The sequence below is a fragment of the Lichenostomus cassidix genome, unplaced genomic scaffold (genome assembly GCF_008360975.1).
Source record: "Lichenostomus cassidix isolate B80296 unplaced genomic scaffold, HeHo_3.0 HiC_scaffold_38, whole genome shotgun sequence".
Classification (NCBI taxonomy): Eukaryota; Metazoa; Chordata; class Aves; order Passeriformes; family Meliphagidae; genus Lichenostomus; species Lichenostomus cassidix.
Window position 1 is genome coordinate 589539 of NW_028147440.1, and position 21838 is coordinate 611376.

The 21838-nt window shown below is 45.4% G+C and overlaps 1 protein-coding gene and 3 long non-coding RNA genes across 7 annotated transcripts in view; all 4 read right to left on the reverse strand.

Annotated features, from left to right (window-relative positions):
* Positions 1-601: 601 nt before the first annotated feature.
* The window catches only part of LOC146422872 (uncharacterized), a 23281-nt gene continuing 2044 nt past the window's right edge, over positions 602-21838 (reverse strand). Inside the window, exon 2 of the long non-coding RNA XR_014847809.1 lies at positions 602-1499. This is a non-coding gene — a long non-coding RNA (uncharacterized LOC146422872). The remainder of the gene's footprint in view (positions 1500-21838) is intronic.
* CACNG7 (calcium voltage-gated channel auxiliary subunit gamma 7) lies at positions 2383-20516 on the reverse strand. Its single transcript, XM_085045662.1, has 6 exons — positions 20224-20516; positions 17221-17424; positions 13737-13823; positions 11063-11203; positions 6150-6295; positions 2383-2818 (listed from the first exon to the last, which is right to left on the reverse strand). Exons 2-6 carry the CDS (start codon positions 17414-17416, stop codon positions 2549-2551), a joined length of 840 nt encoding a protein of 279 aa, XP_084901788.1. The 5' UTR covers positions 17417-17424; positions 20224-20516; the 3' UTR covers positions 2383-2548.
* On the reverse strand, positions 3452-4755 carry LOC146422874 (uncharacterized). Of its 4 annotated transcripts, none has more exons than XR_014847814.1 (5): positions 4666-4755; positions 4502-4614; positions 4267-4329; positions 3953-3978; positions 3480-3542 (listed from the first exon to the last, which is right to left on the reverse strand). It is a non-coding gene; the product is annotated as an uncharacterized LOC146422874 (long non-coding RNA). The 4 variants fall into 4 exon arrangements; XR_014847815.1 differs by lacking the exon at positions 4666-4755 and adding an exon at positions 4104-4166 and having other exon boundaries at positions 4278-4329; positions 4502-4640; XR_014847813.1 differs by lacking the exon at positions 4666-4755 and having other exon boundaries at positions 4502-4640.
* LOC146422875 (uncharacterized) lies at positions 15404-17208 on the reverse strand. The gene is made up of 4 exons (XR_014847812.1): positions 17022-17208; positions 16428-16831; positions 15824-16237; positions 15404-15433 (listed from the first exon to the last, which is right to left on the reverse strand). It is a non-coding gene; the product is annotated as an uncharacterized LOC146422875 (long non-coding RNA).

Genomic DNA, 21838 nt, shown 5'->3' on the forward strand with positions numbered 1-21838 from the left:
TGGTGTCCCAAGGTGGAGTTTTGGGATTCCAGGTGTGATTTTGGTCATTTTTCAGCATCCCAGTTTGGATTTTTGGTGATTTTTTAGTATCCCAAGTTGGAATTTTTGGGTCCAAAGTTGCATTTTAACGATTTTTTGGGGTCTCAGTTTGAATTACGATAATTTTTTTTGATTCCCAGTTCAGATTTCACATCTCCCGAGACGATTTTTTGGGTCGAATTTTCGGGAATTCACTTCTCACACCGACCCGGCTTCCTTTGAAATCCTTTATTGAGGTCACGTGATCCCCTTATTTACATATCGTACAGCGGGGGGGGGAAGCCACGCCCCTCCCCCTCCCTCCCCTCCCCCCACAAGGCTTTTTTTAAATTTATTTTGCATTTTTTAAATTTTTTTGTTGTTTTTTTCCTTTTTTTTTTTTTAATTTTCCCACCCCTCCCCCCGCTAATTTTTTAAAATACATTTTTATTTTCATTTTTATTATAATAATAATTTTTATTATAATCGTTTTTATCGTCATCATTTTTATTATCATCGTTTTATTTTTATTATAATAATTAATTTTTTTTTTTTTGTTTTTCCTCGGGGTGGGAAAATTCGCTACATATCAGAGTTTCGTTTTTATTGCCACAGGAATGTCGGGGGGGAGGGGGAGGAGCCAAACCCAACCCCTCCCCCAGGCCCCTCCCCCCAGCCCCTCCCCCACCCCAACCCCCCGGGTTGTGCCTGGGAAACCCCGTGGTGGTCCAGCCACGCGGGGGGGGCGGGGCTGGGGGTCAGAGGTCACGAGGACACGCCCGCTTTGGGGGAGGGGGAGGAGCCTGGGGGGACAAGATGGCCGCCGAGGTGATCCTTGTCTCTCATTGGCTGATCCTGCCTGGCCAAGATGGCCGCCGAGGCGATCTCTGTCTCTGATTGGCTGAGCCTGCCTGGCCAAGATGGCCGCCGAGGCGATCCTCGTCTCTCATTGGCTGAGCCTGCCTGGTCAAGATGGCCGCCGAGGCGATCCTTGTCTCTGATTGGCTGTTGCTGCCCAGTCAAGATGGCCGCCGAGGCGATCCTTGTCTCTCATTGGCTGCTGCCAGCAGGACAAAATGGCCGCCAGTTTGATCCTTGTCTCTCATTGGTTGTTGTTTTCCAGCCAAGATGGCCGCCGACCACATCCTTGTCTCTGATTGGCTCTTCCTGCCCAGTCAAGATGGCCGCCGAGGCGATCCTCGTCTCTCATTGGCTGTTGCCAGCAAGCCAAGATGGCCGCCGAGGCGATCCTCGCCTCTGATTGGCCGTTTCCACAATCCAAAATGGCCGCCGGCCCCTCATTGGCTGCTGCCGCTTGGCCAAGATGGCGGCCGATGACGTCACCAAGACATCGAACAATGACGTCACCGAGGTGCAGCTGATGACGTCACCCAGGTGATTACGGATGACGTCACCGCATGGCGGCCGATGACGTCACCAAGATGGCGGCCAGGGTGAGGCCTTGATGTCCCCAAGGTGACCTCAAGGTGACCCCGATGTCCCCCAGGTGTGTCCCAGGTGACCTCAATGTCCCCCAGGTGACCTCAAGGTGTCCCCAGGTGACCCCAGTGTCCCCCAGGTGTGTCCCATTGTCCCCAAAGTGTCCCCAGGTGTGTCCCCCAGGTGTGCCCAGGTGACCCCTGGTGACCCCAATGTCCCCCAGGTGTGTCCCACATGTCCCCAGGTGTGCCCAGGTGTGCCCAGGTGTGTCCCAGGCAGGTCCAGTTCATTGTCCCACATGTCCCCAAACCTGTCCCAGCTCCCCAAATGTCCCCAAATTCCCCCAGGTGTGCCCAGGTGTGCCCAGGTGTGCCCAGGTGTGTCCCGGGCAGTCCTGGCTCATTGTCCCCAATGTCCCCAAGCCTGTCCCACATCCCTAAATGTCCCCAAATGTCCCCAAAATTATCTCAAATGTCCCCCAGGTGTGTCCCAGGTGTGTCCCGGGCAGTTCCGGCTCAGTGTCCCTCATGTCCCCAAGCCTTTCCCAGCTCCCCAAATGTCCCCAAATGTCCCCAAACTTATCCCTACCCCTTCCAGGTGTGCCCAGGTGTCCCAGGTGTCCCAGGTGTGCCCAGGTGTGTCCCAGGCAGTTCTGGCTCATTGTCCCCCATGTCCCCAAGCCTTTCCCAGCTCCCCAAATGTCCCCAAATGTCCCCAAACTTATCCCTACCCCCTCCAGGTGTGTTCCAGGTGTATCCCAGGTGTGCCCAGGTGTATCCCAGGTGTGCCCAGGTGTGCCCAGGTGTGCCCAGGTGTATCCCAGGTGTGCCCAGGTGTATCCCGGGCAGTTCTGGCTCATTGTCCCACACGTCCCCAAGCCTTTCCTACATCCCTAAATGTCCCCGAATGTCCCCAGATCCCCCCAAACACCCCCCAGGTGTGTCCCAGGTGTGTCCCAGGTGTGTCCAGGTGTATCCCAGGCAGGTCCAGCTCATTGTCCCCAACGTCCCCAAGCCTTTCCCAGCTCCCCAAATGTCCCCAAAAGTCCCCAAATCCCCCCAAACACCCCCCCAGGTGCGCCCAGGTGAGCCTAGCAGGGCGAGGTGGACAGGTGGGGGTGGCTGGGGGGTCGCTGGGGGTACTTGATGGCCGGCGGGTAGTTCTGGGTCATCTGGATGGAGACGTCGGACGAGGCGTCGGAGGGGCTGCGCGCCCTCGGCCACGCCCGCGGCTGCAGGAACTGACCCGAAACACCTGAGCAGGTGCTGAGCCGCGGCCGGAGCAGGTGGGGCGGAGCGCGGCAGAGCTCCTCCTCGGCGTAGCGCTTGGTGAACAGGTACACTGACATCACACCTGCGCCCTAAAGAGAGACAGAGACACCTGAGTGATACCTGTGTGACAGGTGTGACACCTGAGTGACACCTGAGTGACATGGAGCGCGGCAGAGTTCCTCCTCAGCGTAGCGCTTGGTGAACAGGTACACTGACATCACACCTGCGCCCTAAAGAGAGACAGAGACACCTGTGTGACAGGTGTGACACACCTGAGTGACACCTGTGATACACCTGAGTGACACCTGAGTGACACGGAGCACAGCAGAGCTCCTCCTCGGCGTAGCGCTTGGTGAACAGGTACACTGACATCACACCTGCGCCCTGGGGAGAGAGAGTGACACCTGTGTGACAGGTGTGACAGGTGTGACACACCTGAGTGACACCTGAGTGACACCTGAGTGACACAGAGCTCAGCAGAGTTCCTCCTCGGCGTAGCGCTTGGTGAACAGGTACACTGACATCACACCTGCGCCCTAAAGAGAGACAGAGACACCTGAGTGATACCTGTGTGACAGGTGTGACACACCTGTGATACACCTGAGTGACACCTGAGTGACACCTGAGTGACACCTGAGTGACACGGAGCACAGCAGAGCTCCTCCTCGGCGTAGCGCTTGGTGAACAGGTACACTGACATCACACCTGCGCCCTGGAATGGGAAAATAATACACCTGTGTGACAGGTGTGACACCTGAGTGACACCTGAGTGACACCTGTGATACACCTGAGTGACACCTGAGTGACACAGAGCTCGGCAGAGTTCTTCCTCGGCGTAGCGCTTGGTGAACAGGTACACTGACATCACACCTGCGCCCTGGGGACAGAGAGTGACACCTGAGTGACACCTGAGTGACACCTGAGTGACACCTGAGTGACACCTGAGTGACACGGAGCGCGGCAGAGTTCTTCCTCGGCGTAGCGCTTGGTGAACAGGTACACTGACATCACACCTGCGCCCTGGGGAGAGAGAGTGACACCTGAGTGATACCTGTGTGACAGGTGTGACACACCTGAGTGACACCTGAGTGACACCTGAGTGACACCTGAGTGACACAGAGCTCAGCAGAGCTCCTCCTCGGCGTAGCGCTTGGTGAACAGGTACACTGACATCACACCTGCGCCCTAAAGAGAGACAGAGACACCTGTGTGACAGGTGTGACACACCTGAGTGACACCTGTGATACACCTGAGTGACACCTGAGTGACACAGAGCTCGGCAGAGCTCCTCCTCGGCGTAGCGCTTGGTGAACAGGTACACTGACATCACACCTGCGCCCTGGAATGGGGAAAAAATACACCTGAGTGACACACCTGAGTGACACCTGGAACGGAGAGAAATACACCTGAGTGACATCTGAGTGACACCTGTGACACCTGGAGTTGTTACCTGGTATCTGTCACACCTGAGTGACACCTGGAATAGAAAGAAACACCTGAGTGACACCTGTGATACCTGAAAGGGAGAGAAATACACCTGAGTGACACCTGGAATGGAGAGAAACACCTGAGTGACACCTGAGTGACACCTGAGTAACACCTGTGCCCTGAAATGGAGAAAATACACCTGAGTGACACACCTGAGTGACACACCTGAGTGACACACCTGAGTGACACACCTGAGTGACACTTGTGACACCTGGAAGGGAGAGAAACACACCTGGGTGACACCTGAGTGACACCTGTGATACCTGGAATGGAGAGAAATACACCTGAGTGACACCTGGAATGGAGAGTGACACCTGAGGGACACCTGAGTGACACCTGAGTGACACCTGGAATGGAGAGAAGCACCTGAGTGACACCTGAGTGACACCTGTGATACCTGAAAGGGAGAGAAATACACCTGAGTGACACCTGAGTGACATAGAAATACACCTGAGTGACACCTGGAATGGAGAGAAACACCTGAGTGACACCTGAGTGACATCAGTGACACCTGAGTGACACCTGGAATGGAGAGAAAATACACCTGAGTGACAGGTGAGTGACACACCTGTGACACACCTGTGACACACCTGAGTGACACACCTGTGACACACCTGAGTGACACACCTGAAAAAATTCCAGATTTTTTTTTTTTTTTTTTTTTTTTTTGGAAAACTGAATTTTTTTTAAATGGAAAAATCTCCTTTTTCGGGTGAGAAAATTAAGGTTTTTATGGGAAAAATCCATTTTTTTCACAGAAAAACTCCATTTTTGGACATAAAAATCCCATTTTTTGGCTGAAAAACTTCAATTTTTTTGGTAGCGATTTTTTTTGGGATTCGGGGATTTTTTGGGAATTTTGGGTTTTTTTGGGAATTCCGACTCACCACCTTGAGCAGGATTCGCATTTTTTGGGCGAAAAAATCGCATTTTTTGGGCGAAAAAATCGCATTTTTTTGGCGTAAAAATCGCATTTTTTGGCGTAAAAACTCCATTTTTTCGCCCAAAAATCCCAATTTTTTTTTTTTTGGAAACCTCTGGTATTTTTGGGGAATTTTTGGGAATTTTGGGAATTTCCGGGAACTCACCTCCTTGACCAGGATTCGCATTTTTCCACGTAAAAATCACATTTTTTGACATAAAAATCCCATTTTTTTGCGGAAAAACCTCATTTTTTCGTCGCAATTTTTTGGGGAATTCGGGGAAAATTTGGGAATTTTGGGATTTTGCAGGAACTCACCTCCTTGAGCAGGATTTGCATTTTTCTACGTAAAAATCACTTTTTTTCACGTAAAAATCACATTTTTGGACATAAAAATCCCATTTTTTCGCCAAAAAATCCCAAATTTTTTCTGGAAACCTTTGCTATTTTGGGGGAATTTTTGGGAATTTCGGGAGTTTCCAGGAACTCACCTCCTCGAGCAGGATTCGCATTTTTCCATGTAAAAATCACTTTTTTTGGCGTAAAAATCAGATTTTTTGACCTAAAAACTCCATTTTTTCACCGAAAAACCTCATTTTTTCGTCGCGATTTTTTGGGGAATTCGGGGAAAATTTGGGAATTTTGGGATTTTGCAGGAACTCACCACCTTGAGCAGGATTCGCATTTTTTGGCGAAAAAATCGCATTTTTTGGTGTAAAAATCACATTTTTTGACATAAAAACTCCATTTTTTCGCCAAAAAATCCCAAATTTTTTTTGGAAACCTCTGCTATTTTGGGGAAATTTTGGGAATTTTGGGCATTTCGCAGGAACTCACCTCCTTGAACAGGAGTCGCACTTTTCCGTGTAAAAATCACATTTTTTGGCGTAAAAATCACTTTTTTTGGCATAAAAACCTCATTTTTTCGCCGAAAAACCTCATTTTTTCGCTGCGATTTTTTTGGGAATTCGGGGAAATTTTGGGAATTTTGGGAATTTCCCGGAACTCACCTCCTTGAGCAGGAAGGAGGAGGCAGCAAAGGCGAAGGACCATCCGTAGCGATACTGGAAGTATTGCTCAGAGCCGCCGGGACGATTCATCACCTCGTCGTTGATGCTCGAGATGTAGAGAACCAAACCCACCACCAGAGAGAGGCCTGGGAACGGAAATTTGGGAAAATTTGGGAGAAAATTCGGGAATTTTGGGGTTTTGGGAAAAAATTTGGGGAAATTTTGAGGAGATTTGGGGAAGTTATGAGGGAATTTGGGGGAGAAATGAGGAAATTGGGGAAATTTGGGACAATTTGGGACACAGAACTAAACCCACCACCAGGGAGAGACCTGGGAAAGGGAAAATTTGGGAAAATTTGGGGTTTTGGGGAAAAAATTTGGGGTTTTGGGAAGAAAATTTGGGGAGATTTGGAAAACAAATGGAAAAAATCCGAGAAAATTTGGGTGAGAAATGAAGGAATTTGGGGGGAAATGGAGGAATTTGGGGGAAATTTGGAAGAATTTGGGGGAAATTTGGGACATTGGGAGCAGAAAAATTGGGAATTTTTGGGATGTTGGGAAAAAATTTGGGGTTTTGGGAAAAAAAATTTGGGGAAATTTTGAGGAGATTTGGGAAAAAAGTGGAAAAGATTGAGAAAATTTGGGGGAGAAATGAGGGAATTGGGGGGAAATTTGGGACACTGGGATGAAAAATTTGGGAATTTTTTTGGGGATCTTCCAAAAAAAAAAATTGGGAATATTTGGGAAAAAATTTGGGGAGATTTGGAAAAAAATTCGAGAATTTGGGAAAAAAATTTGGGGGAAAAATGAGGAAATTGGGAAAATTTGGAACCAAACCCACCACCAGGGAGAGACCTGGGGAGGGAAATTTGGGAACATTTGGGAGAAAATTCGGGAATTTTGGGGTTTTGGGAAAAAATTTGGGGTTTTGGGAAGATTTGGAAAAAAATTGGGAAAAAATCCGCAAAAATTTGGCAGAGAAATTACGGAATTTGGGGGAAATTTGGGGCAATTTGGGGAAATTTCAGACAGTGGGGACAGAAAAATTTGGGAAATTTTTTTTGGGATCTTCCAAAAAAAAAAAATTGGGAATATTTGGGAAAAAATTTGGGGAAATTTGAAAAAAAATTTGGGGAAATTTCGAGGAGATTTGGGGAGAAATGAGGGAATTTAGGGGAAATTTGGTACACTGGGGATGGAAAAAATTGGGAATTTTGGGGGAAAATTTGGGAATTTGGGATTTTGGGAAAAAAATTTGGGGAGATTTGGGGAAAAAATAGAAAAAATCCGAGAAAATTTGGGGAAGAAATGAAGGAATTTGGAGGGAAATGGAGGAATTTGGGGGAAATTTGGGGAAAATTTGGGACACTGGGGACAGAAAAATTTGGGAATTTTGGGAGAAAATTTGGGAATTTTGGGAGAAAATTTGGGGAGATTTGGAAAAGAAATGGAAAAAATTCAAGAAAATTTGGGGAAGAAATGAGGAAATTGGGAAAATTTGGGACAATTTGGGACACAGAACCAAACCCACCACCAGAGAGAGACCTGAAAACGGAAATTTGGGAAATTTTGGGAGAAAATTCGGAATTTTTGGGATTTGGGGAAAAAATTTGGGAAATTTTGGAGAAGATTTGGGGAAGTTATGAGGGAATTTGGGGGAGAAATGAGGGAATTTGGGGGAAATCTGGGGGAAAATTTGGGACACAGAACTAAACCCACCACCAGAGAGAGACCTGGAAAGGGAAATTTGGGAAATTTTGGAGTTTTCGGAAAAAAATTTGGGGTTTTGGGAAAAAATTTGGGGAGATTTGGGAAAAAAATGGAAAAAATCTGAGAAAATTTGGCAGAAAAATGAGGGAATTTGGAGGGAAATGGAGGAATTTGGGGGAAATTTGGGGCAATTTGGGGAAATTTCAGACACTGGGGACAGAAAAATTTGGGAAATTTTTTTTGGGATCTTCCAAAAAAAAAATTGGGAATATTTGGGAAAAAAATTGGGGAAATTTGAAAAAAATATGGGGAAATTTCGAGGAGATTTGGGGGGAAATGAGGGAATTTAGGGGAAATTTGGTACACTGGGGATGGAAAAAATTGGGAATTTTGGGGGAAAATTTGGGAATTTTGCGATTTTGGGAAAAAAATTTGGGGAGATTTGGGAAAAAAATGGAAAAAATCCGAGAAAATTTGGGGAAGAAATGAAGGAATTTGGGGGAATTTTGGGGGAATTTGGGGAAAATTTGGGACACAGGAACAGGGAAAGGAGTGGAAACAGGAAATTTGGGAATTTTGGGAAAAAAATTGGGGTTTTGGGAAAAAAAAATTGGGAAAAAATTGGAGAAAACTTGACAGAGAAATGAGGGAATTTGGGGGAGAATTGAGGGTTTAAGGGGTTTTCATGGGGAAAAATCCGATTTTTTTTTTGGGGAAAAATCAGATTTTTTTTTTGCATTTTCTCCAATTTTTCTTGGGAAAATCCGATTTTTTGGGGGATTTTTTTGGGATATTTTATTTTTTGGGTTTTTTAGGATTTTTCCTCACCCGAGAGGATGAAGAATATTCCGGAAACAAAATCCAGCAGAGTTTTCTTGGGGAAAAATCAGATTTTTTTGGGGGAAAAATCCAATTTTTTTTTTGGAAAATCCGATTTTTTTGGGGATTTTTTTTTGAAAATTGGATTTTTTTGGGATATTTTATTTTTTAGGATCTTCACTCACCTGAGAGGATGAAGAAGATTCCTGAGGTTATTTTGGGGCAAATTTTTATTGGAAAATCAGATTTTTTTGGGGGAAAAATCAGATTTTTTGGGGGAAAAATCCAATTTTTTTTGGAAAATCTGATTTTTTTGGGGGGATTTTTTTTGAAAATCGGATTTTTGGGGGGATTTTCTATTTCTTGGGATTTCTCCTCACCCGAGAGGATGAAGAATATTCCAGAAACAAAATCCAGCAGAGTTTTTTTGGGGAAAAATCAGATTTTTTTTCGAGTTTTCTCCAATTTTTCTTGGGAAAATCAGATTTTTTTGGGGATTTTTTGGGGATATTTTAATTTTTGGGTTTTTTAGGATTTTTTCCTCACCCGAGAGGTTCTTTTGGAGTGGATTTTTAGGGGAAAATCCGATTTTTTTGGGGATTTTTTTTGGAAAATCGGATTTTTTTGGGCATTTTTTTTGGCAAATTGGATTTTTTTGGGATATTTTATTTTTTAGGATCTTCACTCACCCGAGAGGATGAAGAAGATTCCTGAGGCTCTTCTGGAGTGGATTTTTGGGGGAAAAATTGGATTTTTTGGGGGAAAAAATCAGATTTTTTGGTAAAAAATCCAATTTTTTGGGGGAAAATCCGATTTTTTTGGGGATTTTTTTTGGCAAATCGGATTTTTTTGGGGATATTTTATTTTTTGGGATTTCTCCTCACCCGAGAGGATGAAGAATATTCCGGAAACAAAAGCCAGTAGAGCTTTTTTGGGGAAAAATCTGATTTTTTTGGGGAAAATCAGATTTTTTTTTTTTTTTTTTTTTGGGGTTTTTTAGGATTTCTCCTCACCCAAGAGGATGAAGAAGATTCCCGAGGCTCGTTTGGAGTGGATTTTTGGGGGAAAAAATTGGATTTTTTGGTAGAAAATCAGATTTTTTGGGGGGAAAAAAATCAGATTTTCTTGGGTTTTCTCATTTTGGGCTCGATTTTTTTGGGGATTTTTTTTGGCAAATTGGATTTTTTTGGGATATTTTCTTTTTTGGGATTTCTCCTCACCCGAGAGGATGAAGAAGATTCCTGAGGTTATTTTGGGGCAAATTTTTATTGGAAAATCAGATTTTTTTGGGGGAAAAATCAGATTTTTTGGGGGAAAAATCAGATTTTTTGGGGGAAAAATCAGATTTTTTGGGGGGAAAAATCCGATTTTTTTAGGGATTTTTTGGGATATTTTATTTTTTGTATTTTTTAGGATTTCTCCTCACCCGAGAGGATGAAGAATATTCTGGAAACGAAATCCAGCAGGGTTTTTATGGGGAAAAATCAGATTTTTTTTAGCAAATCGGATTTTTTTGGGGATATTTTAATTTTTGAGGTTTTTTAGGATTTTTTCCTCACCCAAGAGGTTCTTTTGGAGTGGATTTTTAGGGGAAAATCCGATTTTTTGGGGGATTTTTTTTGGCAAATCGGATTTTTTTGGGGATTTTTTTTGGCAAATCGGATTTTTTTGGGGATATTTTATTTTTTAGGATCTTCACTCACCCGAGAGGATGAAGAAGATTCCTGAGGTTCTTTTGGAGTGGATTTTTTGGGGGGAAAAATTGGATTTTTTGGGGGAAAAAATCAGATTTTTTGGTAAAAAATCCAATTTTTTTTTGGAAAATCCAATTTTTTTGGGGGATTTTTTTTGGCAAATTGGATTTTTTTGGGGATATTTTAATTTTTGAGGTTTTTTAGGATTTTTTCCTCACCCAAGAGGTTCTTTTGGAGTGGATTTTTAGGGGAAAATCCATTTTTGGGGATTTTTTTAGCAATCGGATTTTGGGGATTTTTTTGGCAAATCGGATTTTTTTGGGGGATATTTTATTTTTTAGGATCTTCACCACCCGAGAGGATGAAGAAGATTCCTGAGGTTCTTTTGGAGTGGTTTTTGGGGGAAATGATTTTTTGGGAAAAAATCAGATTTTTGCAAAAATCCAATTTTTTTGGAAAATCCAATTTTTTGGGGATTTTTTTTTGGCAAATTGGATTTTTTTGGGGATATTTTAATTTTTGGGTTTTTTAGGATTTTTTCCTCACCCAAGAGGTTCTTTTGGAGTGGATTTTTAGGGGAAAATCGGATTTTTTGGGGGATTTTTTTTGGAAAATCGGATTTTTTTGGGGATTTTTTTTGGCAAATCGGATTTTTTTTGGGATATTTTATTTTTTAGGATCTTCACTCACCCGAGAGGATGAAGAATATTCCAGAAACGAAAGCCAGCAGAGTCCTCTGGGGTCGGATGTGTCCAACGTTGCTGATGACAAAAGCAGTGAAAACCAGAAACAAGCTGACCATGGGGAAGGGCGTGGCTGTCCTCACTGTCTCTGCAAAAAATTGGGAAAAATCAACCCAAATTTATCCCAAATTTATCCCAAATTTATCCCAAATTTATCCCAAATTTATCCCAAATTTATCCCAAATTTATCCCAAATTTATCCCAAATTTATCCCAAATTCGGGTCGAGAATCCCTGGAGAGACACGAAAAAATTCGGAATTTTTAGACCCAAAAAACCCCAAAAAAACCCTAAAAAATTGAAAAAAAAAACCAACCCAAAAATCCCAAATTCTTCCCAAATTCTCCTCAAATTCATCCCAAATCTGCCCCGAGTTCACACGGAGAGACACAAAAAAATTCCGAATTTTTTGACCCAAAAAACTGAAAAAAACCCCCAAAAAACTGCAAAAAAAAACCCCAAAAAATTCTCAAATTCTCCCCAAATTCACCCAAAATTCACTCAAAATCCGCCCAAATTCACCCCAAATTTATCCCAAATTTGGGTTGAGAATCCCTGGAGAGACACGAAAAAATTCGGAATTTTTAGACCCCAAAAAACCCCAAAAAAACTGAAAAAAAACCCCACAAAAAATCCCAAATCAGCCCCAAATTCTCCCCAAATTCATCCCAAATCTGCCCCGAGGTCAGCCTGAGAGACACAAAAAAAATTGGAATTTTTAGAGCCCAAAAACTAAAAAAAACCCAAAAAAAATTCTCCCCAAATCCACTGAAAATCGACCCAAATTTATCCCAAATTTATCCCAAATTTATCCCAAATTTATCCCAAATTTATCCCAAATTTATCCCAAATTTATCCCAAATTTATCCCAAATTTATCCCAAATTTATCCCAAATTTGGGTCGAGAATCCCTGGAGAGACACGAAAAAATTCGGAATTTTTAGACCCAAAAAACCCCAAAAAACTGCAAAAAAACCCCCAAATTCTCCCCAAATTCACCCCAAGTTCACCCAAAATTCACCCAAAATCAGCCCAAATTCACCCCAAATTTATCCCAAATTCAGGTCGAGAATCCCTGGAGAGACACAAAAAAATTCGGAATTTTTTGACCCAAAAAACAGAAAAAACCCCAAAAAAACTGCAAAAAAAAACCCCAAAAAATTCTCCCCAAATTCTCCCCAAATTCACCCAAAATTCACCCAAAATCAGCCCAAATTTATCCCAAATTCGGGTCGAGAATCCCTGGAGAGACACGAAAAAATTTGGAATTTTTTGACCCAAAAAATCGAAAAAAACCCCCCAAAAAACTGCAAAAAAAACCCCCAAAAATTCTCAAATTCTCCCCAAATTCACCCCAAATTTATCCCAAAGTCAGGTCGAGAATCCCTGGAGAGACACGAAAAAATTTGGAATTTTTTGACCCCAAAAAACTCCAAAAACCTGGGAAAAAACCCCAAAAAACCTGCAAAAAAACCCCCAAATTCTCCCCAAATTCTCCCCAAATTCTCCCCAAATTTATCCCAAATTCAGGTCGAGAATCCCTGGAAAGACACAAAAAAATTGGAATTTTTTGACCCAAAAAACTGCAAAAAAAAAATTTAAAAAATGAAATTTTTTCTAAATCTGTCCTGAAATGAATTGGAATTTCCTCCAAATTCACCCCAAAAGTCTGACTGAGACACCAAAAAAATTCGGAATTTTTTGACCCAAAAAACCGAAAAAAAACCCCAAAAAAACTGCAAAAAAACCCCCAAATTCTCCCCAAGTTCACCCACAATTCACGCAAAATCAGCCCAAATTCTCCCCAAATTTATCCCAAATTTATCCCAAATTCAGGTCGAGAATCCCTGGAAAGACACAAAAAAGTTTGGAATTTTTTGACCCAAAAAACCCTAAAAAACTGCAAAAAAACATTTAAAAAATGAAATTTTTTCTAAATCTGTCCTGAAATGAATTGGAATTTCCTCCAAATTTATCCCAAATTCAGGTCGAGAATCTCTGGAGAGTCACAAAAAAATTTGGAATTTTTAGACCCCAAAAAACTCCAAAAACCTGGAAAAAAACCCCAAAAAACTGCAAAAAAACCCCCAAATTCTCCCCAAATTCTCCCCAAATTTATCCCAAATTCGGGTCGAGAATCTCTGGAGAGTCACAAAAAAATTTGGAATTTTTTGACCCAAAAAACCCTAAAAAACAACCAAAAAATTCCCCCAAAATCCAAATTCCTTCCAAATCCAACCCAAAATTCCTCAAAATTTCCCCCAATTTCTCCCCAGATTTATCCCAAATTCACTTTAGGGTTCCCCAAAAAATCCTGGAATTCCCAGTCCCCAAAAAAGTCCCCAAAAAAGTCCCCAAAAAATCCCCAAAAAATCCCAAAGAAATTCCCAAAAATTTTTTTAAAAATCCCCAAAAAATCCCAAAAAATTTTTTAAAAATTCCAAAAAAATCCAAAAAAAATCTTTTAAAATCCCCAAAAAATCCAAAAAAAATCCCAAATTTTCCCCAAACCCTCCCAAAAATTCCTCCAAATCTCCCAAAATTCCCCCAAAAATTCCCCCAAATCCTCCCAGCCCACCCAAAAATCCCAAAATTCCCCAAAATTCCCCAAATTTCTCTTACTGAGGATGTTTTCAGTGTTTTCCGTCACCAAATTCAATTCTGGCTCCAGGAAATATTCGGAGGCGACGCAGCGACCTTTCTCCCGTCCTGGGGACCCAAAAAAACCCCAAAATTAACCCAAAATCACCCCAAAAATGAATTCTGGACCCCAAAAAACCCCCAGGAAGCCAAAATCCCAAAAATTAGCACCAAAAAATCCCAAAAATTGACCCAAAATTGACCCAAAATTCAATTTTCTTCTCCTGGGGATCCCAAAAAACCCAAAATTAACCCAAAATGATCCCAAAAATGAATTCTGGATCCCAAAAAAACCCCTGGGAACCCAAAATCCCAAAAATTAGCACCAAAAAATCCCCAAAATTGACCCAAAATTGACCCAAAATTCAATTTTCTTCTCCTGGGGATCCCAAAAAACCCCAAAATTACCCCAAAATGACCCAAAAAATGAACTCACAACCCCAAAAAAACCCAAAATTACCCCAAAATTACCCCAAAATTACCCCAAAATTACCCCAAAATTGCCCCAAAAATGAATTCTGGATCCCAAAAAACCCCGGGAACCCAAAATCCCAAAAATTAGCACCAAAAAATCCCAAAAATTGGCACAAAATTGCCCCAAAATTGCCCCAAAATAGCATTAAAATCTGATTTTCCTGTCCTGGGGACCCAAAAAACCCCAAAATTGCCCCAAAATCACCCCAAAAATGAATTCTGGACCCCAAAAAACCCCCAGGAACCCAAAATCCCAAAAATTAGCACCAAAACCCCCAAATTTAACCCCAAAAATTGTCATTTCTCCCCATTTTTCACCATTTTTTCACCGTTTTTCCCTCTTTTTTTCGCCATTTTTCACCCAGATTTCGCTCAAATTTCCCCCAAAACCTCCCAAATTTCCCCAAAATCCATTTTCACCTCACCTGCGAAGAAGCAGAACCCCAGAAACCCCAAATTTAACCCCAAAAATACCCATTTTTTGCCGTTTTTTCGCCGTTTTTTCACCGTTTTTCCCCATTTTTTCACCGTTTTTCACCCGGATTTCACCCAAATTCCACCCAAATTTTCCCCAAACCCATTTTCCCCTCACCTGCGAAGAAGCAGACCCGCCACAGCCCATGGGACCCCCAGAAACCCTGAATTTAACCCCAAAAATCTCCATTTTCCCCTTGTTTTTCGCCGTTTTGTCACCGTTTTTTATCATTTTTTCACCGTTTTTCGCCATTTTTCCGCTGTTTTTCACCCAAATTCCACCCAAATTTTCCCCAAACCCATTTTCCCCTCACCTGCGAAGAAGCAGAACCCCAGAACCCATAGCACCCCCAAAAACCCCGAATTTAACCCCAAAAATCGCCATTTCTCCCCCATTTTTAGCCTTTTTTCCACCATTTCTCCTCCGTTTTTTGCCATTTTTTCCCCATTTTTTCACCGTTTTTCACCTGGATTTCGCTCAAATTCCACCCAAATTTTCCCAAAACCCATTTCCCCTCACCTGCGAAGAAGCAGACCCTCCAGAGCCCATAGGACCCCCAAAAACCCCGAATTTAACCCCAAAAATCACCATTTCTCCCCCATTTTTAGCCTTTTTTCCGCCGTTTCTCCTCCGTTTTTCGCCGTTTTTTCACCATTTTTTTTCCCCATTTTTTCACCGTTTTTTGCCCAAATTTCGCCCAAATTTTCCCCAAAATCCATTTTCCCCTCACCTGCGAAGAAGCAGAACCCCAGGAACCCCAATTTAACCCCCAAAACCGCCATTTCTCCTCCGTTTTTTGCCGTTTTTCTGCCATTTCTCGTCCATTTTTTCACCGTTTTTTCACCGTTTTTTCCCCATTTTTTCACCTGGATTTTGCTCCAATCTCACCCAAAACCTCCCAAATTTCCCCCAAATCCCTCCTGGTCTCACCTGCGAAGAAGCAGACCCGCCAGAGGCCGGCGTGCAGCGCCATAAACCCCAAATTTAACCCCAAAAATCCCCATTTTCCACTCTTTTTTCGCCGTTTTTTCACCGTTCTTTATCATTTTTTCACCGTTTTTCGCCGGTTTTTCACCGTTTTTCACCCAAATTTCCCCAAATTTCCTCATTTCCCCCTCACCTGCGAAGAAGCAGACCCTCCAGAGCCCATAGGACCCCCAGAAACCCCAATTTAACCCCAAAAATCGCCATTTTTCAGCCGTTTTTCACCGTTTTTTCGCCATTTTTTCACCGTTTTTTGCCGTTTTTTCACCGTTTTTCACCCGGATTTCGCTGCAATCTCCCCCAAAACCTCCCAAATTTCCCCCAAACTCATTTCCCCCTCACCTGCGAAGAAGCAGAACCCCGGAACCCCCAATTTAAGTCCAATTTCTCCTCCAAAATCGCCAATTCTCCCCCGTTTTTAGCCATTTTTTCACCGTTTTTCACCGTTTTTTCACCGTTTTTCACCGTTTTTTCACCGTTTTTCACCTGGATTTTGCTCCAATCTCACCCAAAACCTCCCGAATTTCCCCCAAATCCCTCCTGGTCTCACCTGCGAAGAAGCAGACCCGCCAGAGCCCGGCGTGCAGCACCATAAACACCAAATTTAACCCCAAAAATCCCCATTTTCCACTCGTTTTTCGCCGTTTTTTCACCGTTTTTTATCATTTTTTCACAGTTTTTCGCCGTTTTTTCACCGTTTTTCACCCAAATTTGCCCAAATTTCCTCATTTCCCCCTCACCTGCGAAGAAGCAGACCCTCCAGAGCCCATAGGACCCCCAGAAACCCCAATTTAACCCCAAAAATCGTCATTTTTCAGCCGTTTTTCACCGTTTTTTCGCCATTTTTTCACCGTTTTTTGCCGTTTTTTCACCGTTTTTCACCCGGATTTCGCTGCAATCTCCCCCAAAACCTCCCAAATTTCCCCCAAACTCATTTCCCCCTCACCTGCGAAGAAGCAGAACCCTGGAAACCCCAATTTAAGTCCAATTTCTCCTCCAAAATCGCCATTTCTCCCCCGTTTTTAGCCGTTTTTTCGCCGTTTCTCCTCCGTTTTTCACCATTTTTTCACCGTTTTTCACCCGGATTTCGCTCCAATCTCCCCCAAAACCTCCCAAATTTCCCCCAAACCCGTTTTTCCCTCACCTGCGAAGAAGCAGACCCGCCAGAGCCCGGCGTGCAGCGCCATAAACACCAAATTTAACCCCAAAAATCCCCATTTTCCACTCGTTTTTCGCCGTTTTTTCACCGTTTTTTATCATTTTTTCGCCGTTTTTTCGCCGTTTTTCACCGTTTTTCACCCAAATTTCCCCAAATTTCCTCATTTCCCCCTCACCTGCGAAGAAGCAGACCCGCCAGAGGCCATAGGACCCCCAGAAACCCCAATTTAACCCCAAAAATCGCCATTTCTCCCCCGTTTTTCACCGTTTTTAGCCGTTTTTTCACCGTTTTTTCACCGTTTTTTCACCGTTTTTCACCCGGATTTCGCTCCAATCTCCCCCAAAACCTCCCAAATTTCCTCATTTCCCCCTCACCTGCGAAGAAGCAGACCCGCCAGAGGCCGGCGTGCAGCGCCATGCGCACCTCGGTGCTCTGGTTCTGCGGGGAGACCACGCCCTCCTCCATGTAGAGCCAATAGTCGGTGGAGACGGCGATTCCCACCAGCAGCAAGCCGCAGGCCCCGAACACGCTGCTCAGCAGCGTCAGCGCCCGCGAGCTGCACGAGCTCATCCTGGGAACTGCAGATTTGGGGAAATTTGGGATTTTTCCCGGTTTTTTGGGGATTTTTCCCGATTTTTTTGGGGTTTTTGGGGAGGTTTTGGGGGGTATGGTGGAGTTGTATGGGGATGAAGGGGTTAAACATGGGCGGGGAATTGGCTGGGAATTGTCGGGAATGGTCCGGGATGGGAAGTACTGGAAATTTTGGTCGAATTTTGGGAATTTTTGGGGATTTTTCCCGGTTTTTTGGGGGTTTTTTGGGGGAGGTTTTGGGGGGTATGGTGGAGTTGTGTGGGAATTAAAGGGTTAAAATTTGGTGGGGAATTGTCGGGAATGGTCCGGGATGGGAATTTGGGAAGATTTGGTGGAATTTTGGGGAATTTTTGGGAATTTTCCCCTATTTTTGGGAGTTTTTTCTGGCAATCTTCAGGGTTTCTGGGGTGTGATTTGGGTGCGTGTTGGAGTTGTCCGGGATGGGATTAAAGGGTTAAAAATGGGCGGGGAATTGTCAGGAATGGTCCGGGATGGGAATTTAGGATGTTTTGGTCGAATTTTTGGGAATTTTTGGGAATTTTCCCTAATTTTTGGGGTTTTGGGGCGATTTTTGGGAGTTATAGTGGAGTTATCCGGGGATGAAAGGGTTAAAATTTGGCGGGGAATTGGCTGGGAATTGTCGGGAATGGTCGTGGAGGGGAAATTTGGGAAGATTTGGTGGAATTTTTTGGGGAATTTTTTGGGGGATTTTTGGGAATTTTTCCCGAATTTTTGGAGTTTTTCCCGTGATTTTTGGGGGTTATAGTGGAGTTATCCGGGGATGAAGGGGTTAAAAGTGGGCGGGGGAATTGTCGGGAATGGTGGTGGATAGGAAATTGGGGATTTTTTTAATGGAATTTTGGGAATTTTTGGGGGATTTTTGTGGAATTTTTGGGGATTTCTTGAGGTTTTTTTGGGGTTTTTCCCGCGATTTTTGGGGGTATGTTGGAGTTGTCTGGGGATGAAGGGGTTAAAAATGGGCGGGGAATTGGCTGGGAATTGTCGGGAATAGTCCGGGATGGGAAGTATTGGAAGATTTGGTGGAAATTTGGGAATTTTTGGGAAATTTTTGGGAATTTTTCCCGATTTTTTAGGGAGTTTTTCCCGCGATTTTTGGGGGTATGTTGGAGTTGTCCGGGGATGAAGGGGTTAAAATTTGGCGGGGAATTGGCTGGGAATTGTCGGGAAGTTTCCGGGATGGGAATTTGGGGAAGTTCCGGTTGGAATTTTGGGAATTTTTTGTGACTATTTGGGAGAATTTTGGGAAATTTCGGGAAGATTTGGGGAGTTTTGGGGTGATTTTGGGGAGTTATAGTGGAGTTATCCGGGGATGAAAGGGTTAAAATTTGGCGGGGGGAATTGTCGGGAAGCTTCCGGGATTTTTGGGAAGTTTTGGAGGAATTTTGGGGAAATTTTTTGGTGAAGATTTGGGAGAATTTTGGGGAAGTTTTGGGGCAATTTAGGGCAATTTTTTGGGAGTTATAGTGGAGTTGTCCGGGGATGAAAGGGTTAAAATTTGGCGGGGAATTGTCCGGAAGTTTCCCAGATGGGAATTTTGGGAAGTTTCGGGTGGAATTTTGGGAATTTTGGGGGATTTTTGGGGTCATTTAGGGCGATTTTTGGGGGAAGTTTAATAATAGAGTTGTCCGGGGATGAAAGGGTTAAAAGGGGCGGGAATTGTCGGGAAAGGAAATTTGGGAATTTTGGGGGAATTTTGGGGAAGTTTTGGGGGAATTCGAAGTCCCCCGAAATTCCCCCCAAAATTCCCTCCCAAAATTGCCCCAAAATCCCCCAAATTTCCCCAAAATTCCCCCCAAAATTGCCCCAAAAACTCCCCAAATTGCCCCAAAAATTACCCCAAATCCCCCAAAATTCCTCAAATAACTCAAACTTCCCCAAAATCCCCAAACTCCCAAATACCCCCAAATTCCCCCAAGGTTTCCAAATTCCCCAAAATCCCAAAATTTCGCCCCAAAATCCCAAAATTTCACCCCAAAATCTCCCAAAATCCCCAAATTTCAGCCCAAAATCCCCCAAATCCCCCCAAACATCCCCCAAATCCTCCCCAAGAGACCCAACTCCCCCAAAATCCCCCAAATTTCACCCTAAATCTCCAAACTCCCAATTTTCCCCAAAATCCCCCATTATATTTCACCCTAACCCCAAATCTCCCAAAATGCCCCTAAATTTCAAATTTCACCCAAATCCTACCCCAAATCTCCCCAAATTGCCCCCAATCCCCTAAATTCACCAAGATCCCCCAAATTTCACCCCAAAAATCCCAAATTTCCCCAAATTTCCCAAAATTCCCAAATTCCCCAAGATTTCCAAAACCCCAAAACCCCCAAGAATCCCAAAAAATCACCAAAAATTCCCCAAAAATCACCAAAATTTTCCCTAAAATCCCCAACACCCTAAATTCCCCCAAATCCCCAAATTTCCCCCAAAATCCCCATATTTCACCCTAAATCCCCCAAAATTTTCCAACCCCCCAAATCCCAAGTTTCCCCACTCCCAATCCCCAAAATTCACCCCAAAATCCCCCAAATTCCCCCAAGTACCCCAAACCTCAAAATTCCCCAAAATTCCCGAATTTCTTCCGAAATCCCCCAAAATCTCCCCAAACTTCCCCCAAATCCTCCCCAAAAGACCCCAAAATCCCTCAAACTCCCCAAATCCCCCCAAAATTCGCCCTGAATTTCCCCAAATTTCCCCAAAATTCCCCAAAATTCCCCCAAATTCCCCAAATTTCCCCAAAATCCCCCAAATTCTCCCCAAACTCTCACCCGCTCACGGCGCCGTCGCTTCCCCTCGGGCCTGGGGAGCCATGGGAGCGCGGGGAGGGACGGACAGACGGACAGACGGACAGACGGACACGAGATGGACAGATGGACACTGGGGATGGACAGATGGACAGGTGGACAGAAGGACAGAGATGGACGGAGGGACAGAGAGGATGGAGAGAGGGAGAGATGGACAGAGGGACAGATGAGGGACAGAGATGGACAGACAGACGGACAGAGGGACAGAGGGGATGGACGGACGGACAGAGGGACACGACGGGGGGGGGGGAGGGGACGCGGGAAGGACAGACGGACACCGGGGTGGACAGAGGGACAGACGGACAGCGGGGAGGGAGGAAGGACAGACGGACAGAGGGACGCGGGAAGGACAGACGGACAGCGGGGACGGACAGAGGGTCGCGGACGGGGAGGAAGGACAGACGGACGGACAGACGGACGCGGAGGGGGATGGGGAGGCCGCGGGAAGGACAGACGGACACGGGAGGACAGTGCGGGGATGGAGGAAGGACAGACAGACGGACACGCGGCCGGGGATGCGGGAAGGACAGACGGACACTGCGGGGGGGAGGGGAGGATGCGGACAGGGACGGAAGGACAGAGGGACGCGGGAAGGACAGACAGACAGACGGACGGACTGAAGGACACGGGGGGATGGAGGAAGGACGGACAGACAGACGGACAGGCGCGGGGGGAGGACAGAAGGATGAAGGACAAACGGACGCGGAGGGACAGACGGACGGACGGACGGACGCGGGATGGGGGGGAGAGGAAAGGATGCGGCCGGAGATGGATGAAGGACAGACGGACGGACAGACGGACAGACGGACACGGAGCGGGGATGGACAGAGGGACGCGGGAAGGACAGACGGACACGGAGCGGGGAGGGAGGGAGGGATGGAGGACAGACGGACAGGCGGGCTGGGGAGGGGGGAGGGAAGGGAGGGACGGACAGACGGACAGGGAGGGATGGAGGACGGACAGACGGACGCGGGGAAGGATGCGGGAAGGACAGACGGACAGGCAGAGGATGCGGGAAGGACAGACGGACAGACGGACGCGGGGAGAGGACGGACGGAGAGAGGGATGCGGATGAAGGACGGACGGACAGACAGACGGACAGAGGGATGCGGATGAAGGACGGACAGAGATGGACGAAGGACGGACAGACGGACAGAGGGATGAAGGACAGCGATGGACGAAGGACAGACAGACGGACAGACGGACAGAGGGATGAAGGACAGCGATGGACGAAGGACAGACAGACGGACAGACGGACAGAGGGATGCGGATGAAGGACGGACAGAGATGGATGAAGGACAGACAGACGGACAGGCCGAAATCCCGGACGGACAGACGGACAGCTGGACAACCGGACGCTCCGCTGGTCACTCGGACGGACAGATGGACAGCTGGACAGCCGGATGGACGGACAGACGGACAGACGGACGGACAGACGGACAAGCGGCCGCTGCGGCCCTGGCCGGGCTCCGCCGAGGCCTCCGGACGGACAGACGGACGGACAAGGGGGGGGTTGGAGGGGGAGGGGGAGGGGGAGGGGTGGGGGATGGGCTAACCAGCCTCCCCACCCCCCCCCCCC

What these genes read in the sequence shown, in the direction of transcription:
- CACNG7 (XM_085045662.1), bottom strand. Translation starts at nt 17,416, where the DNA reads ATGAGCTCGTGCAGCTCGCGGGCGCTGACGCTGCTGAGCAGCGTGTTC. An exon ending in GCGGGTCTGCTTCTTCGCAG is followed by an intron (nt 13,824 to 17,220) that starts GTGAGGGGGAAA and finishes TTGGGTCCCCAG; the next exon opens with GACGGGAGAAAGGTCGCTGC. An exon ending in CCTCCTTCCTGCTCAAGGAG is followed by an intron (nt 2,819 to 6,149) that starts GTGAGTTCCGGG and finishes GTCTCTCTTTAG; the next exon opens with GGCGCAGGTGTGATGTCAGT.